The 26,354-nt window shown below is 47.3% G+C and overlaps 1 protein-coding gene across 5 annotated transcripts in view; it reads right to left on the bottom strand.

Annotated features, from left to right (window-relative positions):
• Positions 1 to 1,951: 1,951 nt before the first annotated feature.
• The window catches only part of foxp4 (forkhead box P4), a 390,222-nt gene continuing 365,819 nt past the window's right edge, over positions 1,952 to 26,354 (bottom strand). For all 5 annotated transcript variants that reach the window (XM_060845038.1, XM_060845040.1, XM_060845041.1 and 2 more), the window contains 4 exons: positions 14,866 to 14,987; positions 13,636 to 13,705; positions 5,221 to 5,384; positions 1,952 to 2,734 (listed from right to left, as the gene is read on the bottom strand). In XM_060845038.1, coding sequence (XP_060701021.1) covers positions 2,590 to 2,734; positions 5,221 to 5,384; positions 13,636 to 13,705; positions 14,866 to 14,987 — 501 coding nt within the window. In that variant the 3' untranslated portion in view covers positions 1,952 to 2,589. The remainder of the gene's footprint in view (positions 2,735 to 5,220; positions 5,385 to 13,635; positions 13,706 to 14,865; positions 14,988 to 26,354) is intronic.

Genomic DNA, 26,354 nt, shown 5'->3' with positions numbered 1-26,354 from the left:
AAGCAATGTTTGTTTAGATTTTGTTGCCCTCCTTCTCTGAAGATTCCTCCTGAGACTGGTCATGTCCCATACAGCCCACCACCGGGGACCCTCTTGATCTCACATCAGGAAATCAATCCCTTGCACCTGATGATTGTTTCCAATTTCTGTGGGAAAATTGCTGTCCCCCAAATCATTTTGCTGCTTTATCTCACTCAGTGAAGAGGGTAGAGCCAAATACCAGTTCTGGCCATGCCCCATGGTAAAATGGACCAGTGGAGCTGAGATTACTTGGTGAGGGACATGTGTTGTCTGAGGACCACTCACACAGTGGACCATGAGAGGTACAGGGGTTGATTTATGGCTTAGATGGTTGTGGATTACAGACATGTCAACTACTTCAACCTGGAAAGCTTAGTTTGAGAATTAGTTTTGGCAGAACGGGTGGCAACAGAAAACTAGGATTTTGCTGTGTGCAGATTATTTTGAAGAAACCCTAAGCTCAGTCTTCATGAGCAAGTGGACCACTCATGTACATCCTCCTAATGGAGGAGATCTCCATCACAGAGCTCTAGCCTTGTCTCGAGTCTGTTTCCCCTGCCCTTCCCCAACCCCCCATTCCCACTCATTATTTTGTAGGCCCAGGAAACAAGGATAAAGCTCTACAGGAATTTGCCAACAAGGGCCATTTTTCTGAACGAGTTACAGGTCGACCGCCATATCCGTGGAATTGTTTTCCACAGTTTCTATTACCCGTGGTTTACCGCAGCCTGAACATATTACAGGAAACCTTCCAGAACCAGGGACCAGGGGCAATGAATGGGTTTGTTCTTATCTGCGATTTTGAACTTTTTACGGTAGGTCTTGGAGTGCATGTCCCACAGGTGCGGGGGGGGGGCAACTGTATTCGCAATCGTGACATGGCCCACATGGTACACATACCTCATGGAGTTAGCATCTTTACTCTGTCTTTGAACAGTGTTGTTATAGAGAAACACTGTAAAACATGAAATGTTGGTGCCTGAAATTGCGCTGTGCATACACTAATTTAAAAAATTCAAAGCAATGAAACAATGAATGAGAGAGAGAATATAACATCACAACCTAGCCTCTGTAGGAAACCTCAAAATCTCTAACTTGTTTTGTCAAAATTCTTTCACTGAGAAATTCTCTCTCTCTCCCTGCCTCTTTTACCATCTTTTCTCAAGTTACTGTGAAAACCTGTCACAAAGAAGCTGAAAGCTGGACTTGCATTACCCACGCTGCTCCCACCACCTTCACACTCCACATCCCACTCTCACAGAATCAGAGACATTTACAGCACAGAAAGAGACCTTTTGGCCCATTTTATCTTTTATCTCTGCTCTCCCCTGGCCATGCATTACCATCCTGCTCTTTGCTCTACCCTCCCTCCTTGCTCCAGCCCTCTCACTCTCTCCCCCAGAAGTCTACAAGTGCTTTAGACTTGTTGGCATTTTACTCAAAAGTCCATCGGTGACAGATGAATTTCCACACTGAGTGCCGACACTGGGAGTCAGTAACAAGTGAAGAAAAGTAACAATCCTCGATTCTCCCCAAACAGGCGCTCGAGTTTTCTGGGGCAAAGGAAAGTCTCAGTTACTTTGGAAAGGTGGATGATCTATTGCCCAAAACAGAACCAACAAGAAATATTCTGCCTTTCATTCGACAACTCACACTTCTTTAAAAGTATATCAATGTACTGTTCTTAAACGTGGATGAGCTAGCTTTACAGAACGTTCCTCTACTGCCTGAAAGAATTGAACACCTGACTACCTGGCTGTCTAACCATTGTCTCTGCAGTTGTACCTCTGATTAGGTCTCCGTCAACAGTATCTAATCTTTAGAAATTTGCAATACAATGCTTACGTGAGAAAGATTTTAAAAGTTGGCCCTTTCCTTTTCCCTCCCTGTCCCATACCCCTCTCCCGCCCTCCCCATTCCCCTGTCCCAGATAAAAACACAAAAAAATTAAAATAGCAGTGGGAGAGTTTAAGGACAAGTTAACACTTTCAGAGATGGATCTTTCATCTGGATCTCCTCAGATGTCAATGCCTGTGAGACGGATCTGATACCCCAGAAACAGTTCCGCAGTTGCTCTCTGCTTGAATACAATGTGCCTGTTGAGCTATCTACAGCATTGAATAGAAAAAAATTCAAATTGAGGTACCTTTAAAGCAGGTTGAAAAAGTCTGTTTGGGGCCCTAGCAGTGAATACATACTTATTCACATTGCAGCTCTGTGTGAATACCTGGCAGTCCAGAAGACTAATAACCATCTCTGTTTTAGCGACAAAACATTTGGGAAGAAAGTTAATAAAATGGTCACCAGTCTCGCTTTGATAAATTGGAGTCATTTGGTCTACACCAAATAAATTGGTTGTGTCCATGCTCCATTGTTAATGGCTAACTAAAGCTGCCATTAGAGTCTTCAAGTATCTGTTGGTATTCGAAGAACGTGCTCCTTGCTTTGATCTCTCAGTCCCAGGTGAGTTAGCTCAGGAGATGCTGTTCTGATGGATGTGCAGGTTATGAGGTCTGACCCTGTTTTTTTTTTGTATTTTTTAATACGCTGAAGTGCTTGAGTTCCATTTTATTCCAATTCTTCTGCTGTTAGCTCCTCCTCCATCTCTCTCACGTCCTGCATTTCTGAATTCACATTGGCTGTCGCAATAATCGAGACAGATGGATCATCCTCCTCCAACTCTGCAGGCTCCTCCTTGATATGGACCTGGTGCCTAGGGAAAGTTTGATAAGTATGTTGATATTCAATCACAGACTAAAGAATACTTCCACCTTTATATGCTCTTTAATGACTATTCCATCAATTTCCAACTCAATAATGGGGCCATTGAGCTGCTACAATCAGTAGATACATCATGAGTGGAAAGGCTCAAGGTGTAGACCCCGCCCATATCTGCAGTGTGGACCAAAGGTTCATCAGGTATGGAGGCAGAGACTGCTTCCAGGAATCTATTCTATAGTGTGTTTGGAAAAACACCTCACTCCCATCGTCTGTCTACATTTTTATTTTTCAGTCATATGATGTGGGTTTCACTGGCTGGGCCATCCCTAACTACCTTGGAGAAGGTGGAGGTGAGCTGCCTTCTTGAATATTTAATGTAGGGCCACTCACAGTGCCCACAGGGAAGAAATTCAAAGATTTGAACCCAGTAACTCTGATGGAACGGTGCCATATTTCCAAATCAGGATGGTGAGGAGAACTTGTGTGCCTAGTATCAGCTGCTCTGGTCCTAGATGGTGGTGGCCATGGGTTTGGAAGGAGCCTTTGGGAGTTATTCAGACTTATACATGAAGAACAATGAGATGGGTGAGACACTGCACAATAGCAAACAGCTGGTAACTCTGCTGAGTGGGTAACACTACCGTCAGGGAAACAGTGGAGAAGAACAGGTGAAAAACAGGCTCCAGGACTATGTAAAGACTGTATTCGTAAAGCTAATGAGGTGACTTGGCTGTTGTAAGGTGTTACATACTGCATTCACCTCTGGAAAACTGGAATTCAGTTTCAGGTTAAATGCTCAGGACTTTATCAGCAAATAAATATACCTCAAGTGGGTCAGCCGATGGACACTGTCTAATCAACAGTCATGAGTATAGTGCACGGTACTTCATTCCTTTTAAGGAAATATCCAGTCATTGCTCACAAATGAAACCAGGCTGATATGATAATTGTTGCAGTAATAGTAGACACTGATTGTCCAAAGCACATGTACATTCTCCCTTATTACCGACTGTTTCCCGAGTGGGAATCCAGTCTGAATGTTCACATTACCCTCAGATCTTGTGAAATTGTGAAATTCACTCCTGATCATTGTCGAACATTTCCAGTTCAGGCACAGGACACAGAGTGAAGCTAAGGGACAGTATGTCAATATTTTCATTTCATTATACATTGATTAGGACGCTCTGATGGGTGTTGAACTTGAGTAGTTTGGTGCTACCAAGCTCTGTCCAAGAAGTCAATGGGATGCTCAATCTCCCTACCAGCCTGCCAGCTGATGAAGAGCCTCTCAATAATTCACGCCCTGAAACCAAAGACATGTGTTGCCCCATTACCTGCCGTGTTCACTGATGGACCTTTGCTCCTGTTCTGACAAACCCTCAGTTTTGAAAATCCCATCCTTTTTCCAAGGCCCTCCATGGCCTCACCCCTCCCTATCTTTATAGTCTCCTCCAACTGCAGTGTCCAAATGGAAAGGCAGTGGTGAGATAGTGACAGCATATGGCGCAAACTTAATGATCTTGGGTCTCGGGTTCAACCTCCCACAACGGTAAGATTCAAATACAATCAAAATCTGGAATTAAAAAGCATCATCCAACTGTAACCAATTGTTGCAAAAAGCAATCAGGTTCATTACTGCCCTATAGGGTAGGAAATCTGCCATCCTTACCCAGTCTGGCCTATAGTGGGCGGCACGGTGGCACAGTGGTTAGCACTGCTGTCTCACAGCGCCTGAGACCCGGGTTCAATTCCCGACTCAGGCGACTGACTGTGTGGAGTTTGCACATTCTCCCCATGTCTGCGTGGGTTTCCTCCGGGTGCTCCGGTTTCCTCCCACAGTCCAAAGATGTGCGGGTCAGGTGAATTGGCCACGCTAAATTGCCTGTAGTGTTAGGTAAAGGGATATATGTAGGGGAATGGATCTGGGTGGGTTGCACTTCGGCGAGTCGGTGTGGACTTGTTGGGCCGAAGGGCCTGTTTCCACACTGTAAGTAATCTAATCTAATCTAATATGTGACTCCTGACCAAGAGCAATGTGGTTGACTCTGAACTCCTCTCTGAAATAACCTAGGAGGCCATGAGGTTCAGGGTAATTAGGGTTAGACAGTAAAAGCTGGTGCAGCCAGGGATGTCAAATCTATGAATAAACCAGACCCTCTGTGTTCCTCCAATACTGGGATCTGGCACATCCCCAGTTTTCATTGGTCATGATTGGCATCTGCCTGGGACCCTGAATTTTCACCCTAATGCTTTCTGCCTCTCTAATCTCCATTTTAAAGGGGTTCCTTAAGATCCCATTTTTAAAAAAAGTTTTGGTAACTTTTGCTAATGCTTGAAATCAATCTGCTTTAAACTCCTGCGGTGCACCTTGGCATGTTTCCCCACACGAAAGGCGCTATTGAAAAGCAAGTTGTTATTGTGTCTGACCCATGAGCCATGCATGTGGTGGGTCAGCACTGTCCCAGAGTCAGCTCATACCCGTGCTGTGGAGGGGAAAGGCCAGGACTGCTGCTGCCATTACTGTTCACTTGCTCCACAGTGCTGCTGACGTCATCGTGAGCTACATGCATCAAGCCACTAGCTGACGGGTTCATTAAGCTCGGACTGTTGAGGAGCTGCAAGTTGCTTTCAGCCAAAGCTGCCTGAAGAAGAAGGAAGAAGGTTTGAGACCCGTTAATGTACTTAAAGACCATTTCTTTCAGAACCTTTTTGCCTAGAGAGTAATGAGAATATGGAACGCACTGCCAAAAGGAGTGAACAGTGACAATGGAATCAAAGAGGGAGGAGATTATCACAAGATGGGAACTGAAGAAATTATCACAGAGTGAGCTGCAAGGGGCCTCTTGTGGTACAGTGGTAATACCCCTATCACTGAACTGGGAGGCCTGGGTTCAAGCCCTAACTGCTCCAGAGGTGTGTATTGACATCACAGAGCAGGTTAATTAGTAAATGGGAAGGGTGAGATGAAGCTGGGTAGGAAGTGGCTGTACACAGCATCGATACCAATACAGACTAATTGGGGCGAATGGGAACAAGTGAGGACTGCAGATGCTGGAGATCAGAGTCGAGAGTGTGGCGCTGGAGAAGCACAGCCGGTCGAGGAGCAGGAGAATCGATGTCTCAGGCATAAGGGCTTATGCCAAAATGTCAATTCTCCTGTTTCTCAGATGTTGCTTGACCTGCTGTGCTTTTCCAGCACCACACTCTCATCTCTAATTGGGCCGAATGGTCTGTTTCTCTGCTGGAGTTTTTCGATAATTCTATGTAAAGAACATGGGAGTGTCAAGATACTGAAGGGTCTGGAGATGGAAGTACCAGTTTGGACTCCTGCTCAGGGAACATCTCCTCAGGGGCTGCTATTGTTGGTCTCAGTATTCTTGGCTAATGGTTGTTAACAATAACCAGTCAGTGTTTCTGCTCTTGATCACTTCTCAGCAGCCCCTCCTGCTGGTTGTGTCTGGAAGGATGACAGAGCAGACCCTTGATTGTCTTGTTATCTTGTTCAAAGACCCAGTGGCAGTTACTCATGGGTGAAGCTGATTGGCAGTGACACCAGGAGCTCTCCTGTCCACACAATCTCTGCGATCAATCCTTGGCTCCCTCTGATTACCCATCTCCACTCTGCTTCAGAGCTGAAAATGTGTTGCTGGAAAAGCGCAGCAGGTCAGGCAGCATCCTGAAGAAGGGCTCATGCCCGAAACGTCGATTCTCCTGTTCTTTGGATGCTGCCTGACCTGCTGCGCTTTTCCAGCAGCACATTTTCAGCTCCGATCTCCAGCATCTGCAGTCCTCACTTTCTCCTCCATTCTGCTTCACCACAACATTTTTTAAAAGTGCAGTCTCAGTTTCCACACATATACTGACGAAACTCTCAGCACCAGCTCGGGCAGTCTGCTTCCCTGACTGTCAGTATGAAGTGAGAAGGACATTGTGCTTGTTGCCTGTTATGACCTTTGCCAGAGGCACTGATTCCACCCTCTCTCTGAGGGCCATCTCTCTGCTTCCAGTCAGAGCTCCCAATGATCTAAGGCCACCCTGCATCAGCTCATCCACTGCTGAAATCCTCATCTATGACCTTTCTCTCTAAACTTTGCAAGCTAACCTCATACCTTTCCCCCTGACTGAAACATCCTAAACTCTGCTGCATGTGTCTGAACTTGCACCAAATACATTTGTCTTTGGTGATTTACAGTAGCTCTCAGCCTCTCCTCACCTCACCCTCTGTCAGCCTGCTCCACCCTGGCTCTGTGAGCTGTGCCAACCTTACACCTTTGTGATTTTTATACTCCCGAATCTGCCCATTCCCAATTTTAATCACTTCACCATTGGTGACTGCAACCTAAGCTCTGAAATTCTCTCTCCACTGCTACCTCATCTCTCTGAAAAGATGCTTCTTAATGTTCTGGACTACGTTTTTGGTCAACTGTCCTAATATCTTCTCATTTGGTTTGATGTTCTGTTACCGTCCTTACTAATGTGGAACAGTCCCTCACTATAGGACACATCCCCAAGAGGTCAGTCCAGGAAATCCCACTGCACAGTGGAGAGGTCATACCCTTTGAGTTTAAAAAGTGCAGCCTTAAATTGAGCAGTTACTCTGGCACCTTCCAGTGGCAATGCTTGGTATTACAGAATTATAAGAAAATACAATTATTAAAGTTCAATGATATGGGAAACTATTTTAAACTTTCCAGTCCACTCTTACACCAGATTATCAGTAAACCTGGTTACGGAGTCAGTTGTGTAGTCTTTTAAACTTACTCCAGCTAGTTAGTAACTGTCCTAACATTTGTCCGTCAAACTATTTAAAAAGCAGCTGATGTTAAAAAGGCGATTAACCATTTCTGGATTGAATAACTTGTTATTATTTTAATGCAGAAAATGCAATACCTCACCTTTACTGTGTAAAACACAGATTCAAAGCCTGGGTGCAGAAGGAAATTTGCAATTCCCAAATTGAAACCTTCATGAAACTTCATGTTGCCTTAATTAAATGTTAGTCTTTGTTATTAAACTGCAATATGTGAGTTAGGAGTAGTTTAACCCAGAGCTGTAGAGGCTGCTTGGCCCCACAAAACAAATCCAGGCATTTAAACTTAGGTGTGTCTTCACTCCAGGTGCGGAGGGTGGATTTCCATCAACGTTTGCAAAGTGTGCAAAGTCTCAGTTCTGATACTGAGAGGCTAGGAAGTACCTGAACTGTTAAATTCATTTGGATTATTTTAGTAAGTGCTGACAGTTTCAAAAGCTTTAACACCGAGGGTTAATTATTCTCGGTCTGCAACTCTCTGTCCCAATCACTCCCTCTCTATCTGAATCACTCCGTCTCTGTCTCAGTCACTCCCTCTCTATCTCAGTCACTCCCTCTCTGTCTCATTCGCTCCCTCTTTGTCTCAGTCACTCCCTCTCTATCTCAGTCACTCCCTCTCTGTCTCATTCGCTCCCTCTTTGTCTCAGTCACTCCCTCTCTATCTCAATCACTCTCTTTCTGTCTCAGTCACTCCCTCTCTGTTTCAATCACTCCCTCTCTATCTAAATCACTCTCTCTCTGTCTCAGTCACTCCCTCTCTGTTCTATTCCCCATTTGTCTATTTCTCTCACTGTCCGTTTCACTCTAGTGTCTGTCTCTTACTCTCTTTGTTGACTTTATTTATAGTCCGTTCCTTTTGAGTTTCTCCTTCCCTTCCCTCTTTTTCTTTCCCTCTGTCCATCTCTTTTGGTGTTTTTCAGTCAATCCCTGTCTCTGTCCATCTCCCTGTGTTTGTCCCTCACTCTGTTTCTTTCATTCGTCACTCTGTCACTGTATCTTTCTTTACCATCCTCCATATTCACATTCTCCAATCAACACAAAGATCAAAGTAAACTTTAAAAGGTCAATGAGCATAAACCATAACAACATGGACTGCTACTGAAGGACTGAGTCTTTATTTTGGCTCAAACACAGCATTGACAGAGTTATCATCAAATCATGAAACAATTTTTCACCAGTTACTGATAACAGTCCCTGTGTGAGCGAGAGCACCGTGCTGAATTTGAGCTCTGCTTCCTCTGTTACTAATGACCCACAGCTTGCTGGGTTACTCTGTGCTACACAGGCAACAAAATCTTACTCGCTGAAACTTTTCTCTGTCATTTCACTTCTGTCTAAAAACCCTTTCTAATATCGTATTATTTACTGGGACAGTTGTCAGTACTCCCTCGGTACAACACTCCCTCGGTACAGCACTTCCTCGGTACAGCACCCTCTCGGTACAACACTTCCTCGGTACAGCACCCTCTCGGTACAACTCCCTTGGTACAACACTCCCTCATTGAGACTTGGTGAAACTGCTCCATGAGACCTTGCCTTGTTTCCTGTTCAATTTCCTGTTCATTCCACTATCGCCTCTGTTAATGACCCTGTCATCGGGATGCTTGTGTTATTTCACAGGTGATATATAAACACAAGTAGTTTTGTTTGTTAACCTGACTGGTTTCTATTCCTAATCTATAATGTAGACCAACCCTATAATCCCGGACCTCTCTCTTTGAGGACAGATTAATTCTGGGTCAACCTTGTAGATCCACACAGACCAATTTCCTGGACCATTCCCAAAGCATCATTCTTAAAAAGTTCAGAATGGGGTCTCCACATTGGAGTCCATAACTTCAGAAACTGACTGTGTTCTGTCAGTTCTTAATTTGTCCTACATTCTAGCCTCCCTCCCCTCCTCCCACCATCCCACACACTCCCCCCTCCCCAATCAGCCACGGGTCAGTACCTTGTTTACTTTGGTCTCAGGATTGAGAACCCATTCTCTCCTTCACACCTACATTTACATCCATTTTACATCTTGACTTTTCTCCACAGCCCTTTGTCTTTTGCACTGTCAAAACTAAATTGAAAAAAAAACATTGTCCAACACCTCTCAGTTCTGACAATGAGTCACACTGGACTCAAGATGTGAACTCTGTTTTTCTCTCAATATGCACTGCCAGACCTGCTGAGTTTCTCGTAAAAAATGAAGTCTGCAGATGCTGGAGATCACAGCTGCAAATGTGTTGCTGGTCAAAGCACAGCAGGCCAGGCAGCATCTCAGGAATAGAGAATTCGACGTTTCGAGCATAAGCCCTTCATCAGGAAGGGCTGATGAAGGGCTTATGCTCGAAACGTCAAATTCTCTATTCCTGAGATGCTGCCTGGCCTGCTGTGCTTTGACCAGCAACACATTTGCAGCTGCTGAGTTTCTCCAACATTTTCTGTTCTTATTTCAGATTTCCAGCATCTGCAGCATTTTGTTTTGATCCTTAAAATATTCTCCTTTTGTTGTTGGTGAGTAGCAAGTTGCTATGACAGTGCAGTGTTGTTGAGCTGGACAGTCATATTATTAGCCTCAATGTGAGGACTCGGATGTACAATCCCAGTCCCCCACCCCAAAACCCCCTATCCCCAGGAAGCTTGGTGTGTGAACAAATACCTGGGAAGACCACATAAATATCTGGTGAAGACTTCCATGACTGAATGTCCACCCTACAGATTCACAGGAGTCGGGCTTGTACTACAACAACCTGTAACATTTCAGCTCCTTTAGCACTTCACATTAATGTAACAAAATAAAATCTGGCACTGACCCAATTGAGAGGGATCAGTTGGCCATGATATTGGTCAAAATGATAGTTTTGATGTAACTCAAAGGGGAGGCGATAACCTAATGGTATTCCCTTTGGACCGTGAATCCAAAGACTCAGATAATGCTCTGGGGTCCTGAGTTCAAATCCAACCACGGCAGATGATGGAGTATGAATTCAATGAATATCTGGAATTAAGAATCTGTGATGATTAGGAATCCATCATTGGTTGTTGGAAAACCCATCTGGTTCACTACCGTCCCTTAGGGAAGGAAACTGCCATCCTTACCCAGTCTGGCTACATGCAACTCCAGACCCACAGCAAATGTGGTTGCCTCTTAACTGCCATCTGGGCCATTAGGGATGGGCAATAAAGCAATAAAAGAGGAGAGGGAGAGGAGCCAGATTTATGGAGTGGATTTCAGAACTTGGGATCCATGCAGCTAAAGGTCTAGCTGTGAATGACAGAACAGTGACAATTTGGGATACTCACAAGGCTGGAATTGGAGAGGTACAGAGATGCTCCTGGAGTTTCCAGTGACAGGGAAGGATAAGGAGTTGGAGGGATTTCACATCCAGGAGCAATTTTTAAAGAATGACCCAATTTATTCATAAAGAGCATTTTCTCTATTTTTCCTTCCTCTCCTGAAGAGGAGGTGACGGGACTCAGCACCACACTCCATCTCCAGATCTCTCACACGTGTGGCTAATCGATTATGGGAGGAATCACACCTAGACATCATCCAGTTTTTACACACACACTCACACACATACACAGACATACTCACTCACACATAAATACCTTACACACATTCTCACACTCATATGTGCTCACACACACACTACTTTGCAAATATACTCCCACCCACACAAACTCACGCTCTGTCACACACACACACACACACACACACACACACACACACACACACACACACACACACACACACACACACACACACACACACACACTTTCACTTATTCACCCCAATTATAAACATTAATTCAGTGCAAGGAGCAGGACCAATTTCAGTCGATTCTCTCCTGTATTCGAGAAGGCCAAGGTTAACAGCTTATTCCTCAGTGTGTCCCAGTTGCAGCCAGTCCCTCTGAGTAATTGCTGAAAGCTCAGTATCAGGGTGACTCTGCCAGGGAAGTCTTGCTGAGATACACAGAGTACCCAGCTGGTGGCTCTCTCACTCTGTGAATCAGTCTCAGGCTTGCTTTATCAAACATGTCAAATATTCCGAGGATGGGAACAAGACATCAGAGAGAATCTAACAAATCAAGTCAGTCTGTCACACTCTGAAATATTTAAATCATAGATTTGAACCTGGAACTGGTTAATGGTGTGTCTATTTTTTCAACTTCTGTAGTTTACAGTCTTTGTGAATGACTGAATGTGTGAAAGTGTGACTTAGTGTGAGCATGAATGTGAGTGGGAAGTGTGACTATGAATGTGAATGAAGAGTGTGTGAATGTGTGAGTGCATGTCGCACCTATCATTGCAGATGTGTCTAAGTGAATGTTAATGTGTGGGTGAGCATTCATGTGAAATTGTGTCTGAGTGTGTGTGCATTTCAGCATGTGTGTGTGTGTGTGTTAGTGTAACTGTGTATGAGCATGAGCACAAGTGAGTGTGTCAGTGTGTGTGTGTATGTTAGTGTGTGTCTGTCTGTCAGTGTGTAAATCAGTGTGTGTCTGTCAGTGTGTGTGTGTTAGCATGTGAATGTATGTGTCAGTGTGATTGTGTGTCAGTGTGAATGTGTTTCAATGTGAGTGTATGTGCATAGTTTTGCATTTGTGTATGTCTGTGATTATGAGTACGCCTGGTAGTGTACATGTGTGAGTATGAGGGTATGAGTGCAAGAGTGAGTGTTTGTGAATATGTGTATGAATTGCGTAAGTGTGTGAGTATATGTATATAAGTAAAATGTATGTGTGTGTATTAGTATGTGTGAGTGAGTATGAATTGTTGTGAGACTGTGTGTGTGTGTGTGTGTGTGTGTGTATCAATGTGTGTGTCTCCGTGTGTGTGTGTCTGTGTGCGTGCGTGTGTGTGTGTGTGTGTGTGTGTGTGTGTGTGTGAGCGTGTGTGAGCATGTGTGCGCGAGCATGTGTGTGCGTGTTCAATCTTTGGACCTATATCCTAAAACTGAAGTTGGTGCTGGAGGTATCACTTATTTGATCAATAGAAACCATTGCAATGATACAGCACAGAAAGCGGCCTTTCGGCCCATCTTGACCATGCCAATTCAAAGGCACCCAAATGCACTGTCTAATCCCACTTTACTGCACATGGACCATAGCCCTCCTTCCTAAGGTGCAGATCCAAGTACTTTTTAAAAGAGGTTAAAGTCTCTGCTTTCAATACCAACTCAGGCAGTGAATTGAGACACCTACCACCACCTCTACGTAAAAAGATTTTCCTCTTCTAATTCTTTTGCCATTCCTCTTGAATTGCTGACCCCTGCCAAAGGAAACTGGTTCCTCCAGCCTGCTCTATCTCTCCCCCCTTCACAATGTTGTATTTCTCAATCATGTCACCTCCTCAACTTTCTTTGTTCCAAGGAAAACAATCCCAACCTCTCCAATCTCTCCTCCTAGCTACAATCCTCCAGCCCTGGCAACATCCCAGTCAATCTTCTCTGCCCTTTCCCCAGAGCAATTATGTCTTTCCTGTAATGTGGTGACCAGAGCCCCACACAATACCGTACACCATCATTATTGTCCAACAGGTCCATTGTATTCAAGAGGTGTTTTTCACTTTGCCTGTGCAGACTCTGTATACACGGCCTTGCAGATGATCCAAGGTGACCCCACTGTAAGCAAAGTCCCGCGGTCATCAAAATGATGTGCCCCCCCAACCCTTTCCCTCGCCCACCTGCTCCCCCACCCCCAACCCCACGCCTACCCTCCACCTTTCAGTAACTCCCTTGTCCCTGATTTGTGAATACAGAATGCGCTGGACAAACTGGGTGAAGATTCTGACTGAGGCCGACTCCTGCCTCAACTCCTTCTCCCTACTACCTGCTCCTGCTTCTGAGGTTCTGGAGATGAGGAAGAGAGCCAGAGTAGGGGAATCTACAACTTTTGATGCCAAGATCAGATGAAAAGGTGAAGGTGGAAACTATCAGTGACCTCTGGAGGTAGGTCTGTGGCTCTGGTTCGTGTTATAGACAGGCTTCAGTACAATGGGGGAAGGTCTCAGGTTGTGTTTGTGGTTTTCAGGTTAGCATCTGAAATTTACTCCAACCACGTCCAGAACAGCTGAAGATCAATCCTCACCTGATAGCTGGGGTTAAGTGCTCCTCCATATCCAAGTCCCGTAATCACATTCTTCACGAGAGTTGGACTTCTGAAAGAAAAGGTTCTTTTTTCAGAAAATCAAGACTTAATTTCAACTCAAACTGAATTATTGAAAAGACCCAATTGGATTTCCTTGCATCGCTTGGGAAAGTTCAATTCTCACTTGCCCACAATCTTATGTAGAGATGAATTTTTGTAACCTTTATCACACTTTGCAGCATGTTCACTGTCCAACTACAACTCTCTGCCTGAACCCCCTCATATCTCATCTCACCAAATCACTGTGTTGTCCTTCCCAAGTCCTGACTCCCTCATGTGGTTATTCTGCTTTCCCTGAAATACATTGACGTGATCTAGCTCGACTGCTCACTGAGCTAATGAGTTGGCCTTCCCACTATTCTTTGGGAATAGATTTTCCAGAATTTCCTATTAGATTTCATTAAGGGTTGTCTTAGTCAATCGGTCTCAGTTTCCCCGTCAACAACAACATACAGCTGTGATACACCCTGTGGAGGAGCGTGGCTCTCAAGCCCAGTGGACTGTGGTGTATTCCTGCAGAGACTGAGCCAAACATGGGGATAATGAACACAACAGCATTGTGACAGGAATTCTCACCTCATAGTGTGCTGGCCTCTACTGACAATACCAGGTGGTCATTTCCTACAGGGAGTGAGTGTGGATATCACCCTGAATCACTGATGGTTGTTTCCATTAATATCAGTTCATCTCTCTCTTTCTCAAACTCAGCAAAAACACAGAGAGTCATCAGCCTCACTGTCTCAAGCTCTGAAGGAGGTCACTGAACCAGAAACTTTAATTCTGTTTTCTCTCTCCGCAGATACTGCCAGACTTGCTGAGTTTCTCCAACAATTTGATTTAGATTCCCAGTATCCACAGTATTTTGTTTTTAATTATAGTCAGATCATTGGGAGTCGAACAGCGATTTTGGGATAAATATCTCAATCAGAAACCTTGTTCCTCTGTCCATCTGTAGCAGTGTGATGGGTCTGCAGTCTTGTTATCTTGAGGATTGATCATGGGTGTATACCAATTCGAACCTGATGGTTTCCTTATCCCTAGTCAGGAATCAGCCGTGCTACTGATCTTGGGGGTGTACCAGCTGACTTGCAGGGAGCAGATGCCTCTTGAAATGTCAAATGTCAAAGTGTCAGTGAGGATAGTGGAAGAGATGTTTTAACCAAATCTCACCCAGTCATCTTTGGTGGCCTGCGCTTTTGGTACTCCACTTCATCCACTGTCCAAACTGCCCCTTTCACATTCTCCACTCGTACAAAACACTTGTGAAGGCTGAGGTTGTGTCGCACGGCGTTCTGTAACATACAAGGACAGACAAATAGGTGAGAGACATGAATTTCAGCCCCAGGAAATGTGGCTCCGAATTCTGAGCAGTCACTTCTGATTGGATCATTGAGTCACAGTGAGGAAGCTGGCCACTCAGCTCGTTTTACACCAACCTTCCAGAACAAACAACCCTGTCCCTTTGCTTTCCAAGTCCTAATGTGTTTTCACACCCATTCCTGCTGTTCAACACGTTTCTGTGCATTAGGGCATCGGAATGGAAAATTTTAGAGTGTGGCACACCCTCAGCACTGACCCTCTGACAGTGCGGCACTCCCTCAGCACTGACCCTCCGACAGTGCGGCACTTCCTCAACACTGACCCTCTGACAGTCCGGCACTCCCTCAGCACTGACCCTCCGACAGTGCGGCACTCCCTCAACACTGACCCTCCGACAGTCCGGCACACCCTCAGCACTGACCCTCCAACAGTGCGGCACCCCCTCAGCACTGACTCTCCGACAGTGAAGCACACCCTCAGCACTGACCCTCTGACAGTGCGGCACTCCCTCAGCACTGACCCTCCGACAGTCCGGCACACCCTCAGCACTGAACCTCTGACAGTGCGGCACACCCTCAGCACTGACCCTCCGACAGTGCAGCACACCCTCAGCACTGACTGTCTGACAGAGCAGCACACCCTCAGCACTGACCCTCTGACAGAGCAGCACACCCTCAGTACTGACCCTCCGACAGTGCAGCACACACTCTCAGCACTGACCCTCTGACAGTCCGGCACTCCCTCAGTACTGACCCTCTGACAGTGCGGCACTCCCTCAGCACTGACCCTCCAACAGTGCAACACTCCCTCAGCACTGACTCTCTGACAGTGCAGCACTCACACAGCACTGACCCTCCGACAATGCAGTACCGTCTCAGCACTGACCCTCGAACAGTGCCGCACTCCCTCAATACTGACCCTCCGACAGTGCGGCACTTCCTCAACACTGACCCTCTGACAGTCCGGCACTCCCTCAGCACTGACCCTCCGACAGTGCGGCACCCCCTCAGCACTGACTCTCCGACAGTGAAGCACACCCTCAGCACTGACCCTCTGACAGTGCGGCACTCCCTCAGCACTGACCCTCCGACAGTGCGGCACTTCCTCAACACTGACCCTCTGACAGTCCGGCACTCCCTCAGCACTGACCCTCCGACAGTGCGGCACTCCCTCAACACTGACCCTCCGACAGTCCGGCACACCCTCAGCACTGACCCTCCAACAGTGCGGCACCCCCTCAGCACTGACTCTCCGACAGTGAAGCACACCCTCAGCACTGACCCTCTGACAGTGCGGCACTCCCTCAGCACTGACCCTCCGACAGTGCGGCACTTCCTCAACACTGACCCTCTGACAGTCCGGCACTCCCTCAGCACTGACCCTCCGACAGTGCGGTACTCCCTCAACACTGACCCTCCGACAGTCCGGCACACCCTCAGCACTGACCCTCCGACAGTGCAGCACTCCCTCAGCACTGACTCTCCGACAGTGAAGCACACCCTCAGCACTGACCCTCTGACAGTGCGGCACTCCCTCAGCACTGACCCTCCGACAGTCCGGCACACCCTCAGCACTGACCCTCCGACAGTGCAGCACTCCCTCAGCACTGACCCTCCGACAGTCCGGCACACCCTCAGCACTGACCCTCCGACAGTGCAGCACACCCTCAGCACTGACTGTCTGACAGAGCAGCACACCCTCAGCACTGACCCTCTGACAGAGCAGCACACCCTCAGTACTGACCCTCCGACAGTGCAGCACACACTCTCAGCACTGACCCTCTGACAGTCCGGCACTCCCTCAGTACTGACCCTCTGACAGTGCGGCACTCCCTCAGCACTGACCCTCCAACCGTGCAACACTCCCTCAGCACTGACTCTCTGACAGTGCAGCACTCACACAGCACTGACCCTCCGACAATGCAGTACCGTCTCAGCACTGACCCTCGAACAGTGCCGCACTCCCTCAATACTGACCCTCCGACAGTGCGGCACTTCCTCAACACTGACCCTCTGACAGTCCGGCACTCCCTCAGCACTGACCCTCCGACAGTGCGGCACCCCCTCAGCACTGACTCTCCGACAGTGAAGCACACCCTCAGCACTGACCCTCTGACAGTGCGGCACTCCCTCAGCACTGACCCTCCGACAGTGCGGCACTTCCTCAACACTGACCCTCTGACAGTCCGGCACTCCCTCAGCACTGACCCTCCGACAGTGCGGCACTCCCTCAACACTGACCCTCCGACAGTCCGGCACACCCTCAGCACTGACCCTCCAACAGTGCGGCACCCCCTCAGCACTGACTCTCCGACAGTGAAGCACACCCTCAGCACTGACCCTCTGACAGTGCAGCACTCCCTCAGCACTGACCCTCCGACAGTCCGGCACACCCTCAGCACTGACCCTCCGACAGTGCAGCACTCCCTCAGCACTGACCCTCCGACAGTCCGGCACACCCTCAGCACTGACCCTCTGACAGTGCGGCACACCCTCAGCACTGACCCTCCGACAGTGCAGCACACCCTCAGCACTGACCGTCTGACAGTGCAGCACACCCTCAGCACTGACCGTCTGACAGAGCAGCACACCCTCAGCACTGACCCTCTGACAGAGCAGCACTCCCTTTGTGCTGACCCTCCGACAGTGCCCGCTCCCTCAGCACTGACCTTCTGACAGTGTGGCACTCCCTCAGTACTGACCCTCTGACAGTGTAACACTCCCTCAGTACTGACCATCTGACTGTGCGGCATTCCCTCAGCATTGACGTTCGGACAGTGTGGCACTCCCTCAGGCTGACCCTCTGACAGTGCAGCACTGACCCTCCGACAGTGCAGTACTCCCTCAGTACTTACCCTCTGACAATGCTGCATTCCCTCAGCACTGACCATCTGACGGTGCGGCTTTCCTTCAGTACTGACCCTGTGACAGTGCAGCACTCCCTCAGCAATGATCCTTCGATAGTGCAGCACTCCCTCAGCAATGACCCTCCGACAGTGCAGTGCTCCCTCAGCACTGACCCTCTGTTAGTTTTTTGTAATAAGTACTATGTGTGCTAGGCTGTGCCTGTGGAACTGGGCTTACGTATGGACTGGTTAAGAACAGTAGGTTGTCTGTGCTAGTTGGGATTTTAACGCAATCTGACAACTTCCTGACCATTACCAACTCATTCTTTGATTTTTGTTCCAAATTTATTTTTAAACAGAATTCAATCTGAAACTGCTTGCAGGGAGTTCAAAGTCTATTGGCCTGCTTTTCCAGGTGAGTCGATCCCTTATTCACAACTGCCCTCTGAAATAGTCGAGCAAGCCACTCTGTTGTATCGATCGCTACAAAGTCTCAACAAACTGATGAAACCGATGGATTACCTGCATCAGAAAAGACAGTGGCAGAAACAACCCTGATCACCCTGTAAAGGTCTCCTCACTAACATCTGGGGGCTAGTGCCATAACTGGGAGAGAGCTCTCACAGGCAAATCATGCAACAGCCTGACATAGTCGTTCTCACGGAATCATACTGTGCAATGTCCCAGACACCACCATCACCATCTTGGGATATGTCCTGTCTCACTGCAGGGCAGACCTAGTAGAGGGGGTGGCAGAGTGGGATACAGTCGGGAGGGAGTTACCCTGGGAATCCTCAACATTGACTCTGGGCTTCATGAAGTCTCATGGCTTCAGGTTAAATATCAGCAAGGAACCCTCTTGCTAACCACCAAGTACCATCTTTCCTTGGCTGATAAATCAGTACTCCTCCATGTTGGACAACATTTGGATGATGGACTCTGGGTGGCAAGGGCACAGAATGTACTGTGGGTGGGGCATTTCAATGTCCACAGCAGGAGTGGCTTGCCAGCAATACTACTGGGTCCTAAAGGACGTAGCTGCTCGACTGTAGTACCACTCCAAGACATCACAGTAGTGTGTTGATCTCGGAGAAAGTAAGGACTGCAGATGCCGGAGGAACAGGAGAATCCTGCTGAAGGGCTTATGCCTGAAATGTTGATTCTCCTGCCCCTCGGATACTGCCTGACCAGCTGAGTTTTTCCAGCAACACACACTTTGAGTGTGTTGATCTACTCTCAATCATCAGTAAAGTGATGGAAGGGGTCAGTAACAGCGCTATCAAGCAGCACTCACTCAGCAATAACCTGCTCAGTGACGCCCAGTTTGGATTCTGCCAGGGCCACCCAGCTCCTGACCTGATTACAGCCTTGGTTCAAACATGGACAAAAAAGCTGAATTCCAGAGGGGAGGGGAGAGGGGCAGCCCTTGACATCAATGCTGCATTCAACCAAGGGTGACATCAAGGAGCCCTGGCTAAACTGGAATCAATGGGAGTCAGAAGGGAAACTTTCTACTGGTTGGAGTCATACCTAATACATAGGAAGATGGTTGTAGTTGTTGGAGGTCAGTATCTCAGCTCCAGGACATTACTGCAGGAGTTCCTCAGTTCCTAGACCTAACCATCTCCAGCTGCTTCATCAATGACCTTCCCTCCATCATAAGGTCAGAAGCATTCATGACCCCTCAGATACCGAGGCAGTCCATGTTCAATTATAACAAGATTTGGACAATGCCCAGGTTTGGGCTGACATGTGGCAAGTAACATTCACGCCACACAAATACCAGGCTATGACCATCTCCAATAAGAGACAATCTAACCACAGCCTCTTGACATCCAATAGTGTTACCATCACTATTTCCCCCACTATCAACATCCTGGGGAGGGTTACCCCTCATCATGGTGGTAGCAGAACATAGAACATTACAGCACAGGACAGGCCCTTCGGCCCTCGATGTTGCACCAACCTGTCATACCAATCTGAAGCCCATCTAACCTACACCATTCCATGTACGTCCATATGCTTGTCCAATGATGACTTAAATGTACTTAAAGTTGGTGAATCTACTACCGTTGCAGGCAAAGCATTCCATACCCTTACTACTCTCTAAATAAAGAAACTGCCTCTGACATCTGTCCTATATCCATCACCCCTCAATTTAAAGCTATGTCCCCTCATGTTTACCATCATCATACTTGGAAAAAGGCTCTCCCTGTCCACCCTATCTAACCCTCTGATTATCTTGTATGTCTCTATTAAGTCACCTCTCAGCCTTCTTCTCTCCAATGAAAACAGCCTCAAGTCCCTCAGCCTTTCCACGTAAGACCTTCCCTCCATACCAGACAACATCCTAGTAAATCTCCTCTGCACCCTTTCCAAAGCTTCCACATCCTTCTTATAATGGGGTGACCAGAACTGTACACAATACTCCAAGTGCGGCCGCACCAGAGTTTTGTACAGCTGCAGCATAACCTCATGGTTCCGGAACTCGATCCCTCTGTTAATAAAAGCTAAAACACTGTATGCCTTCTTAACAATGCTGTCAAACTGGGTGGCAACTTTCAAGGATCTGTGTACCTGGACACCGAGATCTCTCTGCTCATCTACACTACAAAGAATCTTACCATTAGCCCAGTACTTTGCATTCCGGTTACTCCAACCAAAGTGAATCACCTCACACTTGTCCCCATTAAACACCATTTGCCACCTCTCAGCCCAGCTCTGCAGCTTATCTATGTCTCTCTGTAACTTACAACATCTTCGTCACTATCCACAACTCCACCGACCAGAGTAGTAGTGTTCAGGCTCCTGTGCCCGGGATTGACCTCCTCATCTGCACTTTTCTTTTTTTTCCCTTTTTCCTTCCATCCTTTCTCTTTTTTTCCTCAAACTTACCTGAAGGGAGGCAGCTTCGATGGTCTCCAGAGCAACGGCAGCATCTTCAGAGGCAGCACGGCTACAGAGTCGGTCGGTCAGGCTGTGGAGCCTGGAGGGGAACTCTCACTTCCATGTGGAGTAGGCCCGTGACGGCAGCATGATGTCTGTTGGGAAGCCTGGAGTGCCATGGCATGCGCGGGTGCAGCCCAATGCAGGTCACTTGATGTGGCATAGTGTTGCTTGGGAATCCTGGAGCAGGATACTCTCAGCAGCATGGCATGTGTGGGTGCAGCCCAGAGCAGGGACTCTGGCAGTGACATGCTGTAGCAGCGGAGAGGGAAAGGTTGGGACTCTCTTTGAGCCATTTTTAAAAATTTCATTCTGTGAATGGCACTTATGTATGAGCAATGGTCCAGACTATTCACTGTATTTTATATTGAATACACATGACAATTTTATTCATCTTGCATTTTCATTAACCAGAAACTCATCTGGACTCACCACATAAACTCACTACAGCGGCTACACAAGCAGGTCAGAGGCTGGGAATACTACAGTGAGTAACTCCCCTCCTGCCTCCCCAAAGCCTGTCCAACATCTACAAGGCATCAGTCAGGAGTGTGATGGAATACTCCCCACTTGCCTGAATGGGGGCAGCTCCAACAACACTCAAGAAGCTCAACACCATCCAGGACAAAGAGCTGCCTGATTGGCACCACATTCACAAACACCCACTCCTTCCACCACTGACACTCAGTAGCAGCAGTGTGTACCATCTACAAGGTGCACTGCGGGAATTCACCAAGGCTCCTTAGACAGTACCTCAGAAAGACGTAACTACTTCCATCTAGCAGGAACTTCGCAGCAGATACATGGGAACACTTTCGCCTGCAAGTACCCCTCCAAGCCATTCACTATCTGGACATGGAAATATATCATCATTCCTTCACTGTGACTAGGTCAAAGTCGTGGAATTCCCTCCCGAAGGGCATTGTAGGTCAACCCACAGCATGTGAACTGCAGTGGTTCAAGAAGGCAGCTCACCCCCACCTTCTCAAGGGGACACCTAGGGACAGGCAATAAATGTTGGAACAACCCTATCTCGAGTGAATGAAAAAACATTTAAAGGGAAAGTAGACAATAATCGATAGATTGGGGTTGTGATGGTAGATTGAGATTGGAAAAGAAGGAGGAGGTTCCCCAGAATGGGGACTGCTTGGTCTGTATCATTTATAAATCTCCGATGTGAAGGGGAGACTGATAGTCAGGCCCAGCCACAACGCCCACAGGCACATGCACCCACACGCATGCACATGTATACAGACACACTTACACATACACACATATGTACACATGGATGTGTACACATGCACTCACACATACACACACAAACACACTTACACATGCATGGACATTGATGGATATGAACTCACACACACATGCAACTGCATGCGTGAGTGCATACATACACACACACACACACACACACACACACACAAAAACATGCACAGGCAAACATAGAAACACACAAACATCCACATCAGCAATGCCTCGCTGCATATGTATATTTGCATTCTGAAAGTGCCCTTCAATAATCCTCGAGAATTATTAATATGTGGAAAACCAGTTCCATTTTAAAGAAATACTTTAAAAGCTTATCTGAAGTACCATCAATAAAATTAAATGCGAGACAATGAAACGAGGTTGACAGGAGTGCTATTGTGCTGCAAATGTTATTTTAAAAAAGAGCAGTTGCGGTGAATAGAAGCTACAGTATTCAAAGTCAGTAAAACTGGGGTATTCATTCACGCCTAGTTATCCCAGATCACAACAGAAATCATTTTCTTAAACCCAAGCCCTTCAATGTTCTCTTTACAATTTCATGGAGATTTCTACATGTTTTGGATTTTGCAATGAGGTAATTTACTTTGTAAAGATTACATTACTGGTATACCTCACCAAAAGAGAGAAAAAAAACCAAGAAGTGTTTTTTCATGACTTGAAGCTGTAATTGTGTTAAGGAGTCACCAAAGAAGCAGATTTAATTTATGATACCTTTTACATGAAACCTTTCTTAAAAGATTGACAACAAGTAACGAGCAGAGTAAGAAAGTATTGTTGCCTCGAGTCAGTGGTTGGTAACTCCTCGCCTGCCTTTTGAAATAACTCCCCAGAGGCTGGTATCCCATCATAAAGTCCCCGTTTATTTACACGATATCTGACATTCATGTTTATATCTGTCAGCCAGGGCTCCCTGATTGGTCCAGGTTACCAGTCACAGTCAGGGAGATCAATGTCCATGAGGTCCACCTGACTGACCTCGTTACATCTTTCAGATTGTGGGCTTTGAATTCAACTACACTGTCTTAGATTAGATTAGATTGTTGTGGTCCTGTTCGCCGAGCTGGGAGTTTGTGTTGCAAACGTTTCGTCCCCTGTCTAGATTAGATTAGATTACTTGCAATGTGGAAAAAGGCTCTTCGGCCCAACAAGTTCACATCAACCCTGCGAAGAGCAACCTACCTGTTCCCCTACATTTAACCCTTCACCTAACACTATGGGCCAATTCACCTGACCTGTACATCTTTGGGCTGTGGGAGGAAACACAGGCAGACACAGGGAGAATGTGCAAACTCCACACAGACAGTCGCCGGAGGCGGGAACTGAACCCAGGTCTCTGGCACTGTGAGGCAGCAGTGCTAACCACTGTGCCACCCGTCTTAGGTCCATACAGGGTAACAGCAACAATACTGAGAGAGAGTACTGCACCATCCATCAGCGCTGAGGAACTGCTGCACTGTCAGAGGGTCAGTGCTGAGGCAGTGCCAGACTGATGGAAGGGTCAGTGCTGGGGGAATGCCGCACTGTCAGAGGGTCAGTGCTGAGGGAGTGCCGCACTGTCAGAGGGTCAATGCTGAGGGAGTGCCGCACTGTCGAAGGGTCGGTGCTGAGGGTGTGCTGCATTGTCAGAGGGTCAGTATTGAGGGAGTGACTCACTGTTGGAGGGTCAGTACTGAGGGACTGCCACACTGTTGGAGACTCAGTGCTGAGGGAGTGTCGCACTGTCAGAGGTTCAGTGCTGAGGGAGTGCCGCACTGTCAGAGGGTTAGTGCTGAGGGAGCGCTGCACTGTCAGAGGGTCAGTGCTGAGGGAGTGCCATATTGTCGGAAGGTCAGTGCGGAGGAAACGCCGCACTGTCGGAGGGTCAGTGCTGAAGGAGCGCTATACAGAGGGTCAATGCTGAGGAAGTGCTGCACTGTCGGAGGGTCAATGCAGAGGGAGTGCCGAACCGATGGAAGGTCAGTGCTGAGGGAGTGCCGCACTGTCAGGGGGTCAGTGCTGAGGGAATGCCTGCACTGTCGGAGGGTCAGTACTGAGGGAATGCCGCACTGTCAGAGGGTCGGTGCTGAGGGAGTGCTGCATTATCAGGGGGCCAGTATTGAGGGAGTGCCTCACTGTCGGAGGGTCAGTGCTGAGGAAGTGCCACACTGTCAGAGGGTCAGTGCTGAGGAAGTGCCACACTGTCAGAGAGTCAGTGCTGAGGGAGTGCCGCACTGTCAGTGGGTCAGTGCTGAGGGAGTGCTGCACTGTCGGAGGGTCAGTGCTGAGGGAGTGCCGCACTGTCAGACGGTAAGTGCTGGGGGAGCAGGCACTGTTGGAGGGTCAGTGCTGAAGGAGTGCTGCACTGTCGGAGGGTCAGTGCTGAGGGAGTGCCGCACTGTCGGAGGGTCAGTGCTGAGGGAGTGCCGCACTGTCGGAGGGTCAGTGCTGAGGGAGTGCTGCACTGTCGGAGGGTCAGTGCTGAGGGAGTGCTGCACTGTCGGAGGGTCAGTGCTGAGGCAGTGCTGCACTGTCGGAGGATCAGTGCTGAGGGAGTGCTGCACTGTCGGAGGGTCAGTGCTAGGGAATCCTTTAAATAAAGGAAACCATGGACGGAGTTGCTGCCATTTTAAAACAAGTTGTTGGAACTCAGTGGGAGTTTTGTGTAGATTGTTGCCTTCGCCCAGGAAGCTTGGGAGGATTCTCAGACTCATTGATACGTGGCTGTGTGCTCAGGACAAGTTTGCCCAGATTCAGTCTGTGTTCTGTTTATTCAGTCAGGAGCAGTTATGGGTGTCAGGTGAGCGCCGAATGACAATTACTCTCTGACTAGGTTCTGACATGTGGGCAGCCTGCATGTGAACAACACAACGGGTGCCTCCAGATTCAAAAAAAGACAACATTTCTCTCCTCTTGCAGAGAAGTAACAAAGAAATAGGAGATAGCTCACTCTTCTCATTCCCCACTTGCCTGGATCTGCTGCTTGTAACCAGTGACTGGGAATCTGTGCAGTTAGTTGGCAATTCTGAGGGGACTCAGAATGCAGAAAGATCAGAAAGACTTGGAAAAATCAAATGACACCTCATCAAATTCTGTGGAGTGGTGCTATTGAACTGTGTTCCCTTCATATTTTTCTTCATCCATAACATGAATTTTTAAAAATTTATTTCTGTTAGTATGTCTCTACTGGGATTTAAGAAGGTCATAGAGATTACGTTAGACAATTATACTTAATCATTCATAATCTGTTTGTCTGTGGTTGGAACAGATTTATTTGCAATTAGTAATAGTTTCTTTCTAACTGCAGAAAACTGGTCGGTATTTCTTGATAATCTGAGGCCATTAGGCAGGAAATTTGGGAGGAATGGGAGAATTTGAGTAACCTGATTTCATGATGACTCAAGCAGTAGGAGACTCGGGTGTAGTGCACATTACCGAGTGGAATGTGAAGTCACAGAGAAACAAACAAGATAGAGAGTCATACACACTCACCCAATCACAAATCCCCACATTCACACACAGACTGACACATACAGGGATGTACAAAGGTCACTGTAATGTAGGAAACACAGCGGTCAGTGTGCACACAACAAGATCCTATGAGTAAGATAATGACCAGACTTTTGTTTTAGTGATATTAGTTGAGAGATACATATTTGCCCAGGTCCAGGGAAAATGCCCAGCCCCTCCTTTCAGTAGCACGTTGGGATTTTTCTCTCCATCTGAGAGGGCAGACCCTTCACTCCACAGATGCTGCCAGACCTGGCGAGCTTTTCAAGCAATTTCTGTTTTTGCAGACTCTCAGTTCACCCGAAGGCGAGTACCTTCAGTGGGGCTGGGTGGGAAGTGGATGGCAGGTGGACAGGAAGTGCCAGACCCAGAATGCACTCAGCTCCTTGCAATGCTGGTGGTGCCTTTTGACTCAAGTCGCAGTAGTCACCCTGCAGGAGAAGGCCATTCAGCCCATTTTGTCTGCTCCGGCTCTCTGAAGGAGCACCTCACCAAGTGTTGTTCTCCTGCTTCTCCCTCTAACCCTGCACATTGTTCCTTTATAAATAACTATCCAATTCCCATTTGAAAACTTTGATTGAATATACCTCCACCAATCTAGACTTCCTGACCTTACTCACTCACTCATTCTCAAATCACTTTCGCTTCTTTTACCGGTTACTTTAAATGTGTGCCCTCGCCATTCTCAAATCTTTCACAAATGGAAACAATCTCTTCCTGTTCACTCTGTCCACATTCCTCATGATTTAGTAAACTTCTATCAAATCTCCTCTCAACCTTCTCTTCT

The sequence above is a fragment of the Hemiscyllium ocellatum genome, chromosome 26 (genome assembly GCF_020745735.1).
Source record: "Hemiscyllium ocellatum isolate sHemOce1 chromosome 26, sHemOce1.pat.X.cur, whole genome shotgun sequence".
NCBI classification, from domain to species: domain Eukaryota; kingdom Metazoa; phylum Chordata; class Chondrichthyes; order Orectolobiformes; family Hemiscylliidae; genus Hemiscyllium; species Hemiscyllium ocellatum.
This window is presented reverse-complemented; position numbering and strand designations above follow the sequence as displayed.